The sequence below is a fragment of the Meles meles genome, chromosome 2 (assembly GCF_922984935.1).
Source record: "Meles meles chromosome 2, mMelMel3.1 paternal haplotype, whole genome shotgun sequence".
Taxonomy (NCBI): Eukaryota; Metazoa; Chordata; class Mammalia; order Carnivora; family Mustelidae; genus Meles; species Meles meles.
The window spans coordinates 84069156-84085080 of NC_060067.1; the positions used below are offsets into that span (position 1 = coordinate 84069156).

At 37.9% G+C, this 15925-nt stretch overlaps 1 protein-coding gene across 8 annotated transcripts in view; it reads right to left on the reverse strand.

The window, feature by feature from the left end:
• LARP1B (La ribonucleoprotein 1B) overlaps nt 1-15925 on the reverse strand; it is a 143527-nt gene that overhangs the window by 14228 nt on the left and 113374 nt on the right. For all 8 annotated transcript variants that reach the window (XR_006816468.1, XM_045991221.1, XM_045991211.1 and 5 more), the window contains 2 exons: nt 3457-3617; nt 2941-3085 (listed from right to left, as the gene is read on the reverse strand). Coding sequence is in view for 7 of the 8 variants with exons in the window: in XM_045991221.1 (XP_045847177.1) it covers nt 2941-3085; nt 3457-3617 (306 nt within the window). In the remaining variant the exon portion in view is untranslated. The remainder of the gene's footprint in view (nt 1-2940; nt 3086-3456; nt 3618-15925) is intronic.

Here is a 15925-nt window from a genome sequence, read left to right on the forward strand (position 1 = left end):
AGAACACAGGCCGCAACCTCTTTGACCTCAGCCGCAGCAACGTCTTCCTAGGAACATTGCCAAAGGAAAGGGAAGCAAGGGCAAAAATGAACTATTGGGATTTCATCAAGATCAAAAGCTTTTGCACAGCAAAGGAAACAGTTAACAAAACCAAAAGACAACTGACAGAATGGGAGAAGATATTTACAAACGACATATCAGATAAAGGGCTAGTGTCCAAAATCTATAAAGAACTTAGCAAACTCAACACCTGAAGAACAAATAATCCAATCAAGAAATGGGCAGAAGACACAACAGACATTTCTGCAAAGAAGACATCCAGATGGCCAACAGGCACATGAAAAAGTGCTCCATATCACTTGGCATCAGGGAAATACAAATCAAAACCACAATGAGATATCACCTCACACCAGTCAGAATGGCTAAAATTAACAAGTCAGGAAATGACAGAAGCTGGCAAGGATGTAGAGAAAGGGGAACCCTCCTACACTGTTGGTGGGAATGCAAGCTGGTGCAACCACTCTGGAAAACAGCATCGAGGTTCCTCAAAATGTGAAAATAGAGCTACCCTATGACCCAGCAATTGCACTACTGGGTATTTACCCCAAAGATACATATGCAGTGATCGGAAGGAGCACATGCACCTGAATGTTTATAGCAGCAATGTCTACAATAGCCAAACTATGGAAAGAACCTAGATGTCCATCCAACAGATGAATGGATAAAGAAGAGGTGGTATATATACACAATGGAATACTATGTAGCCATCAAAAGAAATGAAATCTTGCCATTTGCGATGACGTGGATGGAACTAGAGGGTATCATGCTTAGTGAAATAAGTCAATCAGAGAAAGACAACTATCATATGATCTCCCTGATATGAGGACGTGGAGATGCAACATGGGGGGTTAGGGGGATAGGAGAAGAATAAATGAAACAAGATGGGATTGGGAGGGAGACAAACCGTAAGTGACTCTTAATCTCACAAAACAAACTGAGGGTTGCTGGGGTGAGGGAGGTTGGCGGGGGGGTTATGGACATTGGGGAGGGTATGTGCTATGGTGAGTGCTGTGAAGTGTGTAAACCTGGCGATTCACAGACCTGTACCCCTGGGGATAAAAATACATTATATGTTTATTAAAAATATTAAAACAGCATAGATAAGTTTTGCAACAATTCTGAAATTTGCATGTATGTATTAATTGTGGAAAAATTTATCCTTACTATGTTTAGTGCAGTCTGATATTTTTCAAACTAGTAAACTGACTTCACAACCCATTAACACGTAGCACATCACTGTTTCAATGAGAACATCAAAATCATAAATAGCAAATTTTCCCTTTTGCCAACTCTGGTAAACTGGCAGTAGCTATCAAAATTTTGATAAGACTATAGATCTGAATTCAAGAATAACATTAAACAGTGCTGGGTTTGAATAGAGATGTCAGTAATAACAGAAGAGAGAAACAGAGGTAAACATGCTATGTATCTGTCATTCCTGATCAAGATAAAGATTCTGGGAGAAAATTCAATAGTCTTTATTTTTATATATGTCAGGCAAATGTAATTTATCCCAGAAAAATTTGCAGCATCTTGTATTCCTCTGAAAGATTACAATAACTGATTAAGAATATATTCTTATTTAAGATTTACAAGTAGAACTTGAAGAATGTTAAATTTTCGTAAACAGTGAGTATAAAATTATCTTTTTTTCTTCTTTCCATCTCTTCTTCCTCCTACCATTTTCCAGGAATAGTGTACAAGAGTCTACTTCATGTTTCTTTTCACCCTTTTAGTCTGGTATAAACACTCTCAAAACTTATTCTGAACATTTCTCAAAGAAACAAGGTCTAACCTGGATGAAAAGAATGAGTTAGCAAAGCAGAGGGATGAAGAAGAGAATATCTATAGACATCTAGAGACTAGAGTTTGGGTCATTCAGAGAACACATTCTGTACCACTGTTGCCTAGAGAACTAGAGCACTACAAGGAAAAAATGAGATTTGATAGATGAGTCTAGACATATCATAAGAGGCCCTATTTTTTCTTGGCTCAAGTCATCTTTACAACTAGTTTGGCTCTATGTATTTATCAATTTGGGGTGTATATGCATATGCAAGGGAAGTCTCTAGTGGCTCTTTAAAATTTCATTTGGCCTTTGTGCCAGCCCCTAAGATGGCTCCAAATGATCCTACCTCCAGATATTCACACCCTTGGGTAGTCTCCTCCTACCAGGTATGGTACCAGGGTTGGTCTGTGTGAACAATATAACACGGCAGAAGTGATGGTATGTCACTTTCAAGCATAGGTTATACAAGATACCAAGGCTTCCATCTTGGAAGTTCTCCATCTTTCTTAGATTATTTGCTCTGGATGAAGTCATGTTATTAAATGCCCACTGAGAGAGAGGCCTATGTGGTGAAGAACTAAAACTTCCTGCCAACAGCCATGTGAATAAGCTTGTCTCCTCCAGCCTGAGTCAAGTCTTCAGAGATGGCATCCTTGTCTAACACCTTGACTGCAAATGAGATATCTAAGTAATAACCACCCAGCTAAGCTGTTCTTAGGGTCTTGACCCTTAGGAACTGTAAACTAATAAATGCTTGTTGTTTAATCTTCTGAGTTTTGGGATAATCTGCTATGCAGCAATAGGAAACTAATATAGCCCTCTCTCTAGTTATGTTGTGCTACTTTCATAGTTCAAACAGGGCTACTTCAGTACTAGCTTTTGTGTTCTTTTTTTGAAAACTCCCTTTAACTGTAATCGCTCAGGTCGTGATCCCAGGGTCCTGGGATCAGGCCCCGCGTCGGGCTCTCTGCTTGGCGGGGAGCCTGCTTCCTCCTCTCTCTCTCTCTCTCTCTGCCTGCCTCTCTCCCTACTTGTGATCTCTGTCAAATAAATAAATAAAATCTTTAAAAAAATGTGAAAAAATATTTGACCTGTAATTTTCCTTTGCATCTTCCCAAGCAAGTTGTCTAAATTCCTCATACATTTTTTTATTGAAGTGATCTCTGAGGAAAAAGGACCAGAAACGAAAGAGGGTATTCATTTCTTGGGACTGGCCAATTCCCAAGCGTTTTCTCTCTGGAAAAAGTTAAAATAATAAAACATTTTTTTGTTAAAGAAACTTATTAAAATCAAAACAGCAGACATTTTACACAACCTAAAACAAGGAAAGTTAAAACACATTAATCTCCAAAATGTATTTGGGTTTCTTCTAAATAAGGGACAAATATTAATCCATTTCCTGACTCATTGCTCAAATCTAAGCATTTGTCAGTACTAATAAGAATATGCTAAACTTTATTTCTGAATGAGTTAAGCTACAAAACACATGAATGCTTACTTAAGGTAATTATAACAAAATAAAAGAATATCTTAACCTGATATTAAATGTCACATTTAAAAATATATTTTAGTTTTAAACATAGCTACATAAAGGACAAGCAACTTACCACTTAGACATCTTCGACGATACTTGTGATACACTTGTTGGGTAAAGCCATTTTCCTTCAAAAGTTCATGAGAAGGGTGCTGGAACTTTGGGAATGATTGAGGAGTACATCCATAACTTCCTACTAGCGGTGCACCTTCTGAAGGTGAAGCATTTGAACTGCTGTTTGAGGAGGGGGGAAAAAAGCCTTCAAACTGAAATATCAAGAACCAAGTGTTTAAACCAAGTGCTATTTGTTCGTTATTGCATCTGAACAGTGAAAAGACATTAGTCCCTAACACTAAACTAATGACATAAAAATCTAATTGCTATTTATGTTTAAATAGCATATTTAACAGGTATATTCAGAAGATGATAAAGAACATGGTTATAAATTCTCAAATTAAAGCAGTAAGTAGAAGCAGATAACTGAATAGCTAGCTTATTCCTCTTCCAGATCTATTATTAGTTTAGTTTCTTAATGTACGGGAGAAATTTTCAATCTTCATGAGTAATTAAGTAAATGAAGTGAGTTGGATAAATGGAAATGAGAAATAATATCTGGCACAAAGATAACAATTTCATGAGTCCAAAAACATACTTGCAATTCTGTACATCAATTTCATTTCTGAAATATCTCTGAAATCAGTCTTTTCCTTTTTGTCTGCATTCCATTATTCAAATTCAGGCTTCCTTCCTCTTCAACTCAAACTAACTGGTCTCATAAGTTTCCCAATCTCCCTCCTCTATCCTACCACCAAAGTGATCTTCCTGTGTTTTGTTTTTTGTTTTTGTTTCAAAGTGATCTTCCTAAAACCCTGATCTAAATCAGTGGTTTTCAATGTGTTGTCTGTGGCTGCTTGGAGGGGTTCCCAGGAACTCTTCAGAAAGTTTGTAACACAAGATCATTTTCACAATAACACTAAGGTATTATTTGCCCTTTTCACTGTGTTCACATTTGTACTGAATAGTTACTAAAGCAATGGTGTAGAAAACCACTGATGAAAATTGAGGCAGTGGCACAAACTTTACATACTAGTGATTGTATTATTCACTGCAATGCATGGGCAAGTTTTTAAAAATGCCAGTTTCAACTTAAGATGTCCCTGATGGAGCAAAAAAAATTAACTATGTGAAATCTCAAGCCTTGAGTACCTGTCTTATTGTGTGTGACAAAATGGGACAAAAGCTTTAGTTTTATAGAAAGTTCAGGAAATGTTTCACAACAATATGAAGATACTTAACATTCCTGATCTGTACACTTAAAAATGATTAAAATGGCAAATTTTCATGTGGTTTTAAATCACAATTAGAAAAAAATGGGGGGCGCCTAGGTGGCTAATTGGTTAAGCATCCCAACTCTTGGTTTCAGCTTGGGTTATGGTCTTGGGTTCCTGGGATCAAGCCACAAGTCAGGCTCCATTCTCAGCTCAGAGTCTGTTTGTCCCTCCCCCTCTGCTTTCCCCATCCCCCAGCACTGTCCACTTTCTAAAAAAGAAATAAAATCTTTTTTTAAAAAAATGGGATGAAAGCATAAAGCACTTTTGCAGCATTATCAAAGTATAATGACTATTCTTATGGACTGAATGTGTCTTGAATTCCTAGCTCCTAATATGAAGGTATTAGGAGGTAATTAAGTCATGAGGGTAGAGTTCTAATGAGTGGAGTACGTGCCCTTATAAAAAGAAACACAAGATAGCTTGCTTCCTTTCTTTCTGCTACTTGTCATGTGAGGATACAAGAAGATAGCCATCTGCAAAGCAGGCCCTCACCAGATACCAGATCTGTTGGCACCTTCATCCTAAAACTGTGAGAAATAAACTTAAGCTACCCAGTCCATGCCATATGTGTTAGAGCAGCTCAAACTGAGACAGTTGTCTTAAGTCAAAGCACTTGTGTGATAAAGTTGTGAGCTGACCTAATTGATTTTTTCATGGAATACCATTTCTAACTAGAAAACAAATTATGGTTATTCAGACTTCATTTTGTGTCAGGTATTTCCTTGAAAATGAACAAAATGAATCTGTAATGTCATGGAAAACTGAGCTTTCATGCAAATGTTAGAATTTTTGAAACCTTGTATTTGTCACCAAGAGCCTGATAGTCCACTAATATTTAGACTTTTCTAATGAAATCAGTGGTGATTTTTTTTAGGAGTTTGTATATGCATGTCTGCATGTATGGTAAAATATACACAATATTTAATTTCAATCATTCTTAAGCATGCTTACTATTCATCAGCATTAAATATTCTTAATGTGATATAACCATCACCACTCTATCTGTAAAACTTCTATATCATCCCTAACAAAAATTCTATTAAACAAAATTAGCCCTTTCTTCCTCCCTTCAGCTCCCAATATCTTCTATTCTACTTTCTCTCTTTTAATTTGACTATTCAGCGTGCCTCACATACAAGTGAGAAGATGCTCTACTCATCCTTTGAGTCTGACTTATTTCAATAAGTATGTTTTCAAGGTCTATCTATGTTGTTGTTGCAATAAATTAAACCTTCATTCTTTTATATGGTTGAATAATATTCCATTATATGTATATACCATATTGTATTTATGCAGTAATCTGTTAAAGGACATGGGTTGTTTTCATCGTTTGGCTGTTATGAATAATACTTCTATAAACATGGACTTAAAAATGTTTTTTCAACTCCCTGTTTTCAATTCTTTTGGATATAACCCTCAGGAGAGCAATAGCTGGAACATATGGTAATTGTATGTTTTAACCTTTTGAAAAAATGACAAACTGTTTTGCAGTGGCTGTAGCATTTAATATTTTCACAAACAATGCTCAAGAGTTCCAATTTCTCCACATCTTCACAAACATTTATTTTCAGGTATATATGTATGTATTTATTTAAGTATTCCCACGGGGCCTAAACTCATGACCCTGAGATCAAGACCTGAGCTGAAATCAAGAGTTGGGTGCTTAACCAACCAAGCCTCCCAAATGCCCCATATTTTCAGTGTTTTAAAAAATTATACACATCAGATAGCTCAGGCTGCCATAACAAAACACCATAGGCTGGATGGCTTAAACAACAGAAATTTATGGTCTCACAATTCTGGAGGTCAGAAGTCTATTAGAAGGTGGAAGAGGGGCAGTAAAATATCCTCTGGACTGAAAAGGTACTTTGAGACCAAAAAACAAACCAAGCAACTCCAAACTGTTTAGTTTTTTATTTAGGGCAACTTACTGACAGGAGGATTGGGTGGACAGATGATCTCAGCACTATGCAGCTATTTTCCACAAAGTCCAGACCTTAATCTATAGAAATTATACAGCAGGGGGATCATTGTGGGGAGGTCAAAGGGTAGTTATCTAAAGTAGCACTATCTGTGTGCCAGAGGGATCTCTACTATTCATCTGAAGTGGCACAATCTGTACACCTTCCCTCATTCCAGCTAGAGCACACGCTAAACCTCCAACAGGCCTGGAACATGTGGCCCTGTGGAAGGTCACTGTGCAGACAAGGATAAGATAGAAAGCAAAAGATGGAGTCAGTATTGTCAGCACTCCTACAAAGTCCAACATTAAAGTGGCAGCAGCATTGGTTTCTGGTGAGGCTTCTCTTCCTCGCTTACAGACAGCCACCATCTCTATGCGTCTTCACATGGCTTTTCCTCTGTGTATATACAGAAAGAGATCTCTTGTGTTTCTTCCTCTTCTTATAAAGACACCAGTCCTATTAAATTAGGGGTCACCTTTATGACTTCATTTAACTTTACCTTTAATGGGTCTCCCTGTACTATCTCCAAGTATAATCACACTGGGGGTTAAGACTTCAACATATAATTTTAAGGAGAAACCATAATACCATCCTAGTAGGTATGAGGAGGTATCTCACTGTGGTTTTTTATTTGCATTTCTCTAAAGACTAATGATATTGAACATCTTATCATGGGCTTATTGGCCATTTGTTTATCTTCTTTGAAGAAACATCTATTGAAATCCTTTGCCTATTTTTGAATTGGGTTTTTTTAGTTGTCAAGTTTTTGAAGTACATTATATATTCTAAATATTAATCCTTTATCAGATACTTGATTTGCAAATATTTTCTCCCATTGAAGAGGTTGTCTTTTTTTTTTTTTTTAAAGATTTTATTTATTTATTTGACAGATAGAGATCACAAGTAGGGAGAGAGGCAGGCAGAGAGAGAGAGAGGAGGAAGCAGGATCCCTGCCAAGCAGAGAGCTCGACGCGGGGCTCGATCCCAGGAGCCTGGGATCATGACCTGAGCGAAAGGCAGAGGCTTTAACCCACTGAGCCATCCAGGCGCCCCAAGAGGTTGTCTTTTGACTCTGATACATAGAAGTTCTTAATTATAGGGGCGCTGGGTGGCTCAGTGGGTTAAGCCTCTGCCTTCAGCTCAGGTCATGATTTCAGGGTCCTGGGATCAAGCCCCACTTCGGGCTCTCTGCTCAGCAGGGAGCCTGCTTCCCCCTCTCTCTGCCTGCATCTCTGCCTACTTGTGATCTCTGTCTGTCAAATGAATAAATAAAATCTTTAAAAAAAAAAGTTCCTAATTATAATGAAGTATAATTTTTTTTTTCTTTTATTACCTGTGCTTTTGGTGTCATAGAAGAAACCAATGTCAAATCCAGGGTGATGAAGATTTTCCTTTATGCTTTCTTCTAACAACTGTATAGCTTTACCTCTTCATTTTAGGTCTTTGATCAATTTTGAGTTAATTTTTTTATACAGGGTATAAGGTCTGGATCCATCCTTATCCATCCTTTTCCATGTTGGATATTCAATTTTCCCAGTACCATTTGTTGACAAGATGGGCCTTCTCTCTACTAGCACCCATTTTGAAAATAAACTGACCGGATATATGAGAGTTTATTTCTAGGCTCTCCATTCTATTCCATTGGTCCACTCGCCTGTCCTTATGCCAGGACCATAATATTTTTTTTTATTTTTTTATTTTTTTTTTGTTTACAATTTCTTTTTTTTAGATTTTATGTATTTATTTGATGGAGGGTGGGAGAGAGAAAGCAAGCACAAGCAGGGGGAGTGACAGATAGAGGGAGAAGCAGGTTTCCCACTGAGCAAGGAGCCTAATGTGGGGCTCAATCCCAGGACCCTGAAATCACGACCTGAGCTGATGGCAGCCACTAAAACTGACTGAGTCACTCAGGTGCTTTAGTTTAATACTGTAGCTTTGTAGTAACTTTCAAAGTCAGGAAGTGTTAGTCCTCGAATTTTATTCTTCTTCTCGAAGACTGTTTTGGCTTCTCAGGACTCCTTGCAGTTTCCTATGAATTTGAGAATAAGGTTTTCCACTTCTGTGAAAATCATTGTAAGACACAAAGAACAATGGAAGAGAATAGAAAACCCAGAAGTGAATCTTTTTTATGGTCAACTAATCTTTGACAAAGCATAAAAGAACATTCAATGTAAAAAACACAGTCTCTTCAACATTGGTGGTGGGAAAACTAGACAGCGACATGTAAAAGAATAGAACTGGACAACTTTCTTATACCATACACAAAAATAAATTAAAAATGAATGAGAGACCTAAATATGAGACAGGAAACCATCAAAATCCTAGAGGAGAATACAGGCAGCAACCTCTCTGACATCAGCCATAGCAACTTCTTACTGGCCAGGTCTTCGGAGGCAAGGGAAACAAAAGCAAAAATGAACTACTGGGACTTCATCAACATAAAAGGCTTCTGCACAGTGAAGGAAACAATCATCAAAATTAAAAGACAACCTTTGGAGTGAGAGAAGATATTTGTAAATGACACATCAGATAATGGGTTAATATCTAAAATCTATAAAGAACTTATTGAATTTAACACCAAAAACAAATAATCCAGTTAACAAATAGGCAGAAAAAATAGACATTTTTCCAAAGAAAACATCCAGATGGCTAACAGACATCACCAGCGAAATACAAATCAAAACACAATGAGATAACATCTCACACCTATCCCAGAAAGGCTAAAATAATAACATAGGAAACCACAGGTGTTGATGAAGATGTGGAGAAAGGGGAAACTCTCTTACACTGTTGGTGGGAATGCAAATTGGATACAGCCACTCTGGAAAACAGTATGGAGGTTTCTCAAAAAGTTATAATAGAAAACTACCCTCTGACCCAGAAATTGCACTACTAGGAATTTACCCAAAGGATACAAAAATACTGATTCAAAGGGGCACATGTGCCCCAATGTTCATAGGAGCATTATCAATAATAGCAAAATTATGGAAAAAGCCCAAATGTCCATTGACTGATGGATAAAAGAATGTATGGTGTGTATGTATGTATGTGCATATATATATATATATATACACACACAATGGAATATTACTTACCTATAAAAAAGTATGAAATCTTGCCATTTGCAACAACATGAATGAAGGTAGAGAGTATTATGCTAAGCAAAAGAAGTCAGTCACAGAAAGACAAATACCATATGACTTCATTCAGGTGTGGAATTTAAGAAACAAAACAGATGAACACAGGGGGATATTAAAAAAAAGAGAGGCAAATCATAAAACAGACTTTTAACTATAGAAGACAAATTGAGGATTACTGGAAGGGAGGCTAGTGGGGGGATGGGTTAAATGGGTGACAGGTATTAAGGAAGGCTCTTGTGATGAGCACTAGGTGTTGTATGTAAGTGATGAATCACTAAATCCTACCCGTGAGAGTAAAATTAAACTGTGTGTTAGCTAACTAGAATTTAAATAAAAATCTGGAAGAAAAAAAAAAAGGAAAAGGCTGTTGGAATTCTGATAAGGATTTTGTTGAATCTATAGATCACTTTAGATAGCACTGATATCTTAACAATGTTAAGTCTTCCTATCCATGAATATGAAATGTCTTTCCATTTATTTAGGTCTGCTGTTATTTTTTCAGCAATGTTTTGTAGTTTTCAGCATACAAAACTTTCACCTCTTTGGTTAGATTTTTTTTTCCTGTAAGTATCTAATTCTTTTAGGTGCTAATGTAAATAGAATTGCTTTCTTAATTTTCTTTTCAAATTGCTCAAATGCTGGCATATAGAAACACAACTGATTTGTGTTTTATAACCTGCAACTTTGCCAAATTTGTTTATTAGTTTTAGTATCTTTCTCATTGATCCTCTGAGATTTTCTATATATGGAATCACATTATCTGTGACTAGAGATAGTCTTACCCCTTTCTTTTTTTTTTGGTTTAGATTTTTTTTTTAATTCATTTGAGAGAGAGAGCATGCACAAGCAGCGGAAGAGACAGAAGGAGGGGGAGAGGCAGAAGCAGACTCCCAGCTGAGCTAGGAGCCTGACATGGGGCTTGATCCCCGGACCTGGAGATCATGACCTGAACCAAAAGCAGATGCTTAATTATCTGAGCCACCCAGGCAATCCTTACTCCCTCCTTTTTAATTTGATATCTTTCCTTTCCTTCTCTACTAGCTCTGGCTAAAACTTTCAGTACAACTTTGAATACCAACAGTGAAATCAAATATCCTATTTATTTATTTATTTATTTGACAGGGAGACAGAGAGCACAAGCAGGCAAAATGGCAGGCAGTGGGAGAGGGAGAAGCAGGTAGTGCTGAGCAGGGAGCCTGACGTGGGGCTCGATCCCAGGACCCTGGAATCGCGACCCAGGATGAAGGCAGAGTCTTGTCTTGTTTCTGATCTTAGGAGGAACAAATTTTAGTCCTTCACCATTGAGAATGATGTTAGCTGTGGGTTTCTTATAAATACTTTTTACCATGTTGAGGGATTTTCCTTCTATTCTTAGTTTTCAGATTTTTTAATCATAAAAAGATGTTGGATTTTGTCAAATGTCTTTTCTGTGTCAACTGAAATGATCACGTAGTCATTTCCTTAATTCTTTTTTTTTAAATCTTAATTTATTTATTTTAGAGAGAGACAGTGTGTGCAAGCGTGGGCAGGGGGAGAGAGAGAGAGAATTCTTAAGCAGACTCCCCTCTGAGCTCGGGGCTTGATGTGGGGCTTAATCCCAGGACCTTGAGATCATGACTTGAGCTGAGATCAAGGTCGGCTGCCTAACCAACTGGGCCACCCAGGTGCCCCAGTCATTTCCTTAAGTCTATTAATATGAGGTATTACACTGATTTTCTTACGTTGAACCACTCTTGAATTACTGGGATAAATTCCACTTGGTCATGGTGAATAATCTTTTCAACATACTAATGGATTTTTTAAAAATTTATTTTTATTTATTTATTTTTTTTTCCATTTTATTTATTTTTTCAGCGTAACAGTATTCATTCTTTTTGCACAACACCCAGTGCTCCATGCAAAACGTGCCCTCCCCATTACCCACCACCTGTTCCCCCAACCTCCCACCCCTGACCCTTCAAAACCCTCAGGTGGTTTTTCAGAGTCCATAGTCTCTTATGGTTCGCCTCCCCTCCCCAATGTCCATAGCCCGCTCCCCCTCTCCCAATCCCACCTCCCCCCAGCAACCCCCAGTTTGTTTTGTGAGATTAAGAGTCATTTATGGTTTGTCTCCCTCCCAATCCCATCTTGTTTCATTTATTCTTCTCCTATCCCCCTACCCCCCCATGTTGCTTCTCCATGTCCTCATATCAGGGAGATCATATGATAGTTGTCTTTCTCCGATTGACTTATTTCACTAAGCATGATACGCTCTAGTTCCATCCACGTCGTCGCAAATGGCAAGATTTCATTTCTTTTGATGGCTGCATAGTATTCCATTGTGTATATATACCACCTCTTCTTTATCCATTCATCTGTTGATGGACATCTAGGTTCTTTCCATAGTCTGGCTATTGTAGACATTGCTGCTATAAACATTCGGGTACACGTGCCCCTTCGGATCACTATGTTTGTATCTTTAGGGTAAATACCCAGTAGTGCAATTGCTGGGTCATAGGGTAGTTCTATTTTCAACATTTTGAGGAACCTCCATGCTGTTTTCCAGCGTGGTTGGACCAGCTTGCATTCCCACCAACAGTGGAGGAGGGTTCCCCTTTCTCCACATCCTCTCCAGCATCTGTCATTTCCTGACTTGTTAATTTTAGCCATTCTGACTGGTGTGAGGTGATATCTCATTGTGGTTTTGATTTGTATTTCCCTGATGCCGAGTGACGTGGAGCACTTTTTCATGTGTCTGTTGGCCATCTGGATGTCTTCTTTGCAGAAATGTCTGTTCATGTCCTCTGCCCATTTCTTGATTGGATTGTTTGTTCTCTGGGTGTTGAGTTTGCTAAGTTCCTTATAGATTTTGGATACTAGCCCTTTATCTGATATGTCGTTTGCAAATATCTTCTCCCATTCTGTCAGCTGTCTTTTGGTTTTGTTAACTGTTTCCTTTGCTGTGCAAAAGCTTTTGATCTTGATGAAATCCCAATAGTTCATTTTTGCCCTTGCTTCCCTTGCCTTTGCCGTTGTTCCTAGGAAGATGTTGCTGCGGCTGAGGTCGAAGAGGTTGCTGCCTGCATTCTCCTCAAGGATTTTGATGGATTCCTTTCTCACATTGAGGTCCTTCATCCATTTGGAGTCTATTTTCGTGTGTGGTGTAAGGAAGTGGTCCAATTTCATTTTTCTGCATGTGGCTGTCCAATTTTCCCAGCACCATTTATTGAAGAGGCTGTCTTTTTTCCATTGGACATTCTTTCCTGCTTTGTCGAAGATGAGTTGGCCATAGAGTTGAGGGTCGATTTCTGGGCTCTCTATTCTGTTCCACTGATCTATGTGTCTGTTTTTGTGCCAGTACCATGCTGTCTTGATGATGACAGCTTTGTAATAGAGCTTGAAGTCCGGAATTGTGATGCCACCAACTTTGGCTTTGTTCTTCAATATTCCTTTGGCTATTCGAGGTCTTTTCTGGTTCCATATAAATTTGAGGATTATTTGTTCCATTTCTTTGAAAAAAATGGATGGTATTTTGATAGGGATTGCATTAAATGTGTAGATTGCTTTAGGTAGCATAGACATTTTCACAATATTTATTCTTCCAATCCAGGAGCATGGAACATTTTTCCATTTTTTTGTGTCTTCCTCAATTTCTTTCATGAGTACTTTATAATTTTCTGTGTATAGATTCTTAGTCTCTTTGGTTAGGTTTATTCCTAGGTATCTTATAGTTTTGGGTACAATTGTGAATGGGATTGACTCCTTAATTTCTCTTTCTTCAGTCTTGTTGTTGGTGTACAGAAATGCAACTGATTTCTGTGCATTGATTTTATATCCTGACACTTTACTGAATTCCTGTACAAGTTCTAGCAGTTTTGGAGTGGAGTCTTTTGGGTTTTCCACATATAGTATCATATCATCTGCGAAGAGTGATAGTTTGACTTCTTCTTTACCAATTTGGATGCCTTTAATTTCTTTTTGTTGTCTGATTGCTGAGGCTAGGACTTCTAATACTATGTTGAATAGCAGTGGTGATAATGGACATCCCTGCCGTGTTCCTGACCTTAACGGAAAAGCTTTCAGTTTTTCTCCGTTGAGAATGATATTTGCGGTGGGTTTTTCATAGATGGCTTTGATAATATTGAGGTATGTGCCCTCTATCCCTACACTTTGAAGAGTTTTGATCAGGAAGGGATGCTGTACTTTGTCAAATGCTTTTTCAGCATCTATTGAGAGTATCATATGGTTCTTGTTCTTTCTTTTATTAATGTGTTCTATCACATTGATTGATTTGCGGATGTTGAACCAACCCTGCAGCCCTGGAATAAATCCCACTTGATCGTGGTGAATAATCCTTTTAATGTACTGTTGAATCCTATTGGCTAGTATTTTGGCGAGAATTTTTGCGTCTGTGTTCATCAAGGATATTGGTCTGTAGTTCTCTTTTTTGGTGGGATCCTTGTCTGGTTTTGGGATCAAGGTGATGCTGGCCTCATAGAATGAGTTTGGAAGTTTTCCTTCCATTTCTATTTTTTGGAACAGTTTCAGGAGAATAGGAATGAGTTCTTCTTTAAATGTTTGGTAGAATTCCCCTGGGAAGCCATCTGGCCCTGGGCTTTTGTTTGTTTGGAGATTTTTGATGACTGTTTCAATCTCCTTACTGGTTATGGGCCTGTTCAGGTTTTCTATTTCTTCCTGGTTCAGTTGTGGTAGTTTATATGTCTCTAGGAATGCATCCATTTCTTCCAGATTGTCCAATTTGTTGGCGTAGAGTTGCTCATAGTATGTTCTTATAATTGTCTGTATTTCTTTGGTGTTAGTTGTGATCTCTCCTCTTTCATTCATGATTTTATTGATTTGGGTCCTTTCTCTTTTCTTTTTGATGAGTCTGGCCAGGGGTTTATCAATCCTATTGATTCTTTCAAAGAACCAGCTCCTAGTTTCATTGATTTTTTCTATTGTTTTTTTGGTTTCTATTTCATTGATTTCTGCTCTGATCTTTATGATTTCTCTTCTCCTGCTGGGTTTAGGGTTTCTTTCTTGTTCTTTCTCCAGCTCCTTTACGCGTAGGGTTAGGTTGTGTACTTGAGACCTTTCTTGTTTCTTGAGAAAGCCTTGTACCGCTATATATTTTCCTCTCAGGACTGCCTTTGCTGTGTCCCACAGATTTTGAACTGTTGTGTTTTCATTATCATTTGTTTCCATGAATTTTTTCAATTCTTCTTTAATTTCCTGGTTAGCCCATTCATTCTTTAGAAGGATGCTGTTTAGTCTCCATGTATTTGGGTTCTTTCCAGCTTTCGTCTTGTGATTGAGTTCTAGCATCAGAGCATTGTGGTCTGAAAATATGCAGGGAATAATCCTAATCTTTTGATACCGGTTGAGACCTGATTTGTGACCCAGGATGTGATCTATTCTGGAGAAGGTTCCATGTGCACTAGAGAAGAATGTGTATTCTGTTGCTTTGGGATGAAATGTTCTGAATATATCTGTGATGTCCATCTGGTCCAGTGTGTCATTGAAGGCCTTTATTTCCTTGTTGATCTTTTGCTTGGATGATCTGTCCATTTCAGTGAGGGGAGTGTTAAAGTCCCCTACTATTATTGTATTATTATTGATGTGTTTCTTTGATTTTGTTATTAATTGGTTGATATAGTTGGCTGCTCCCACGTTAGGGGCATAGATATTTAAAATTGTTAGATCTTCTTGTTGGACAGACCCTTTGAGTAGGATATAGTGTCCTTCCTCATCTCTTATTGTAGTCTTTGGCTTAAAATCTAATTGATCTGATATAAGGATTGCCACCCCAGCTTTCTTCTGATGCCCATTAGCATGGTAAATTGTTTTCCACCCCCTCACTTTCAATCTGGAGGTGTCTTCGCGTCTAAAATGAGTTTCTTGTAGGCAACATACTGATGGGTTTTGTTTTTTTATCCATTCTGATACCCTGTGCCTTTTGATTGGGGCATTTAGCCCATTAACATTCAGGGTAACTATTGAGAGATATGAATTTAGTGCCATTAGTAGCCTGTAAGGTGACTGTTACTGTATATTGTCTCTGTACCTTTCTGATCTACTACTTTTAGGCTCTCTCTTTGCTTAGAGGGCCCCTTTCAATATTTCCTGGA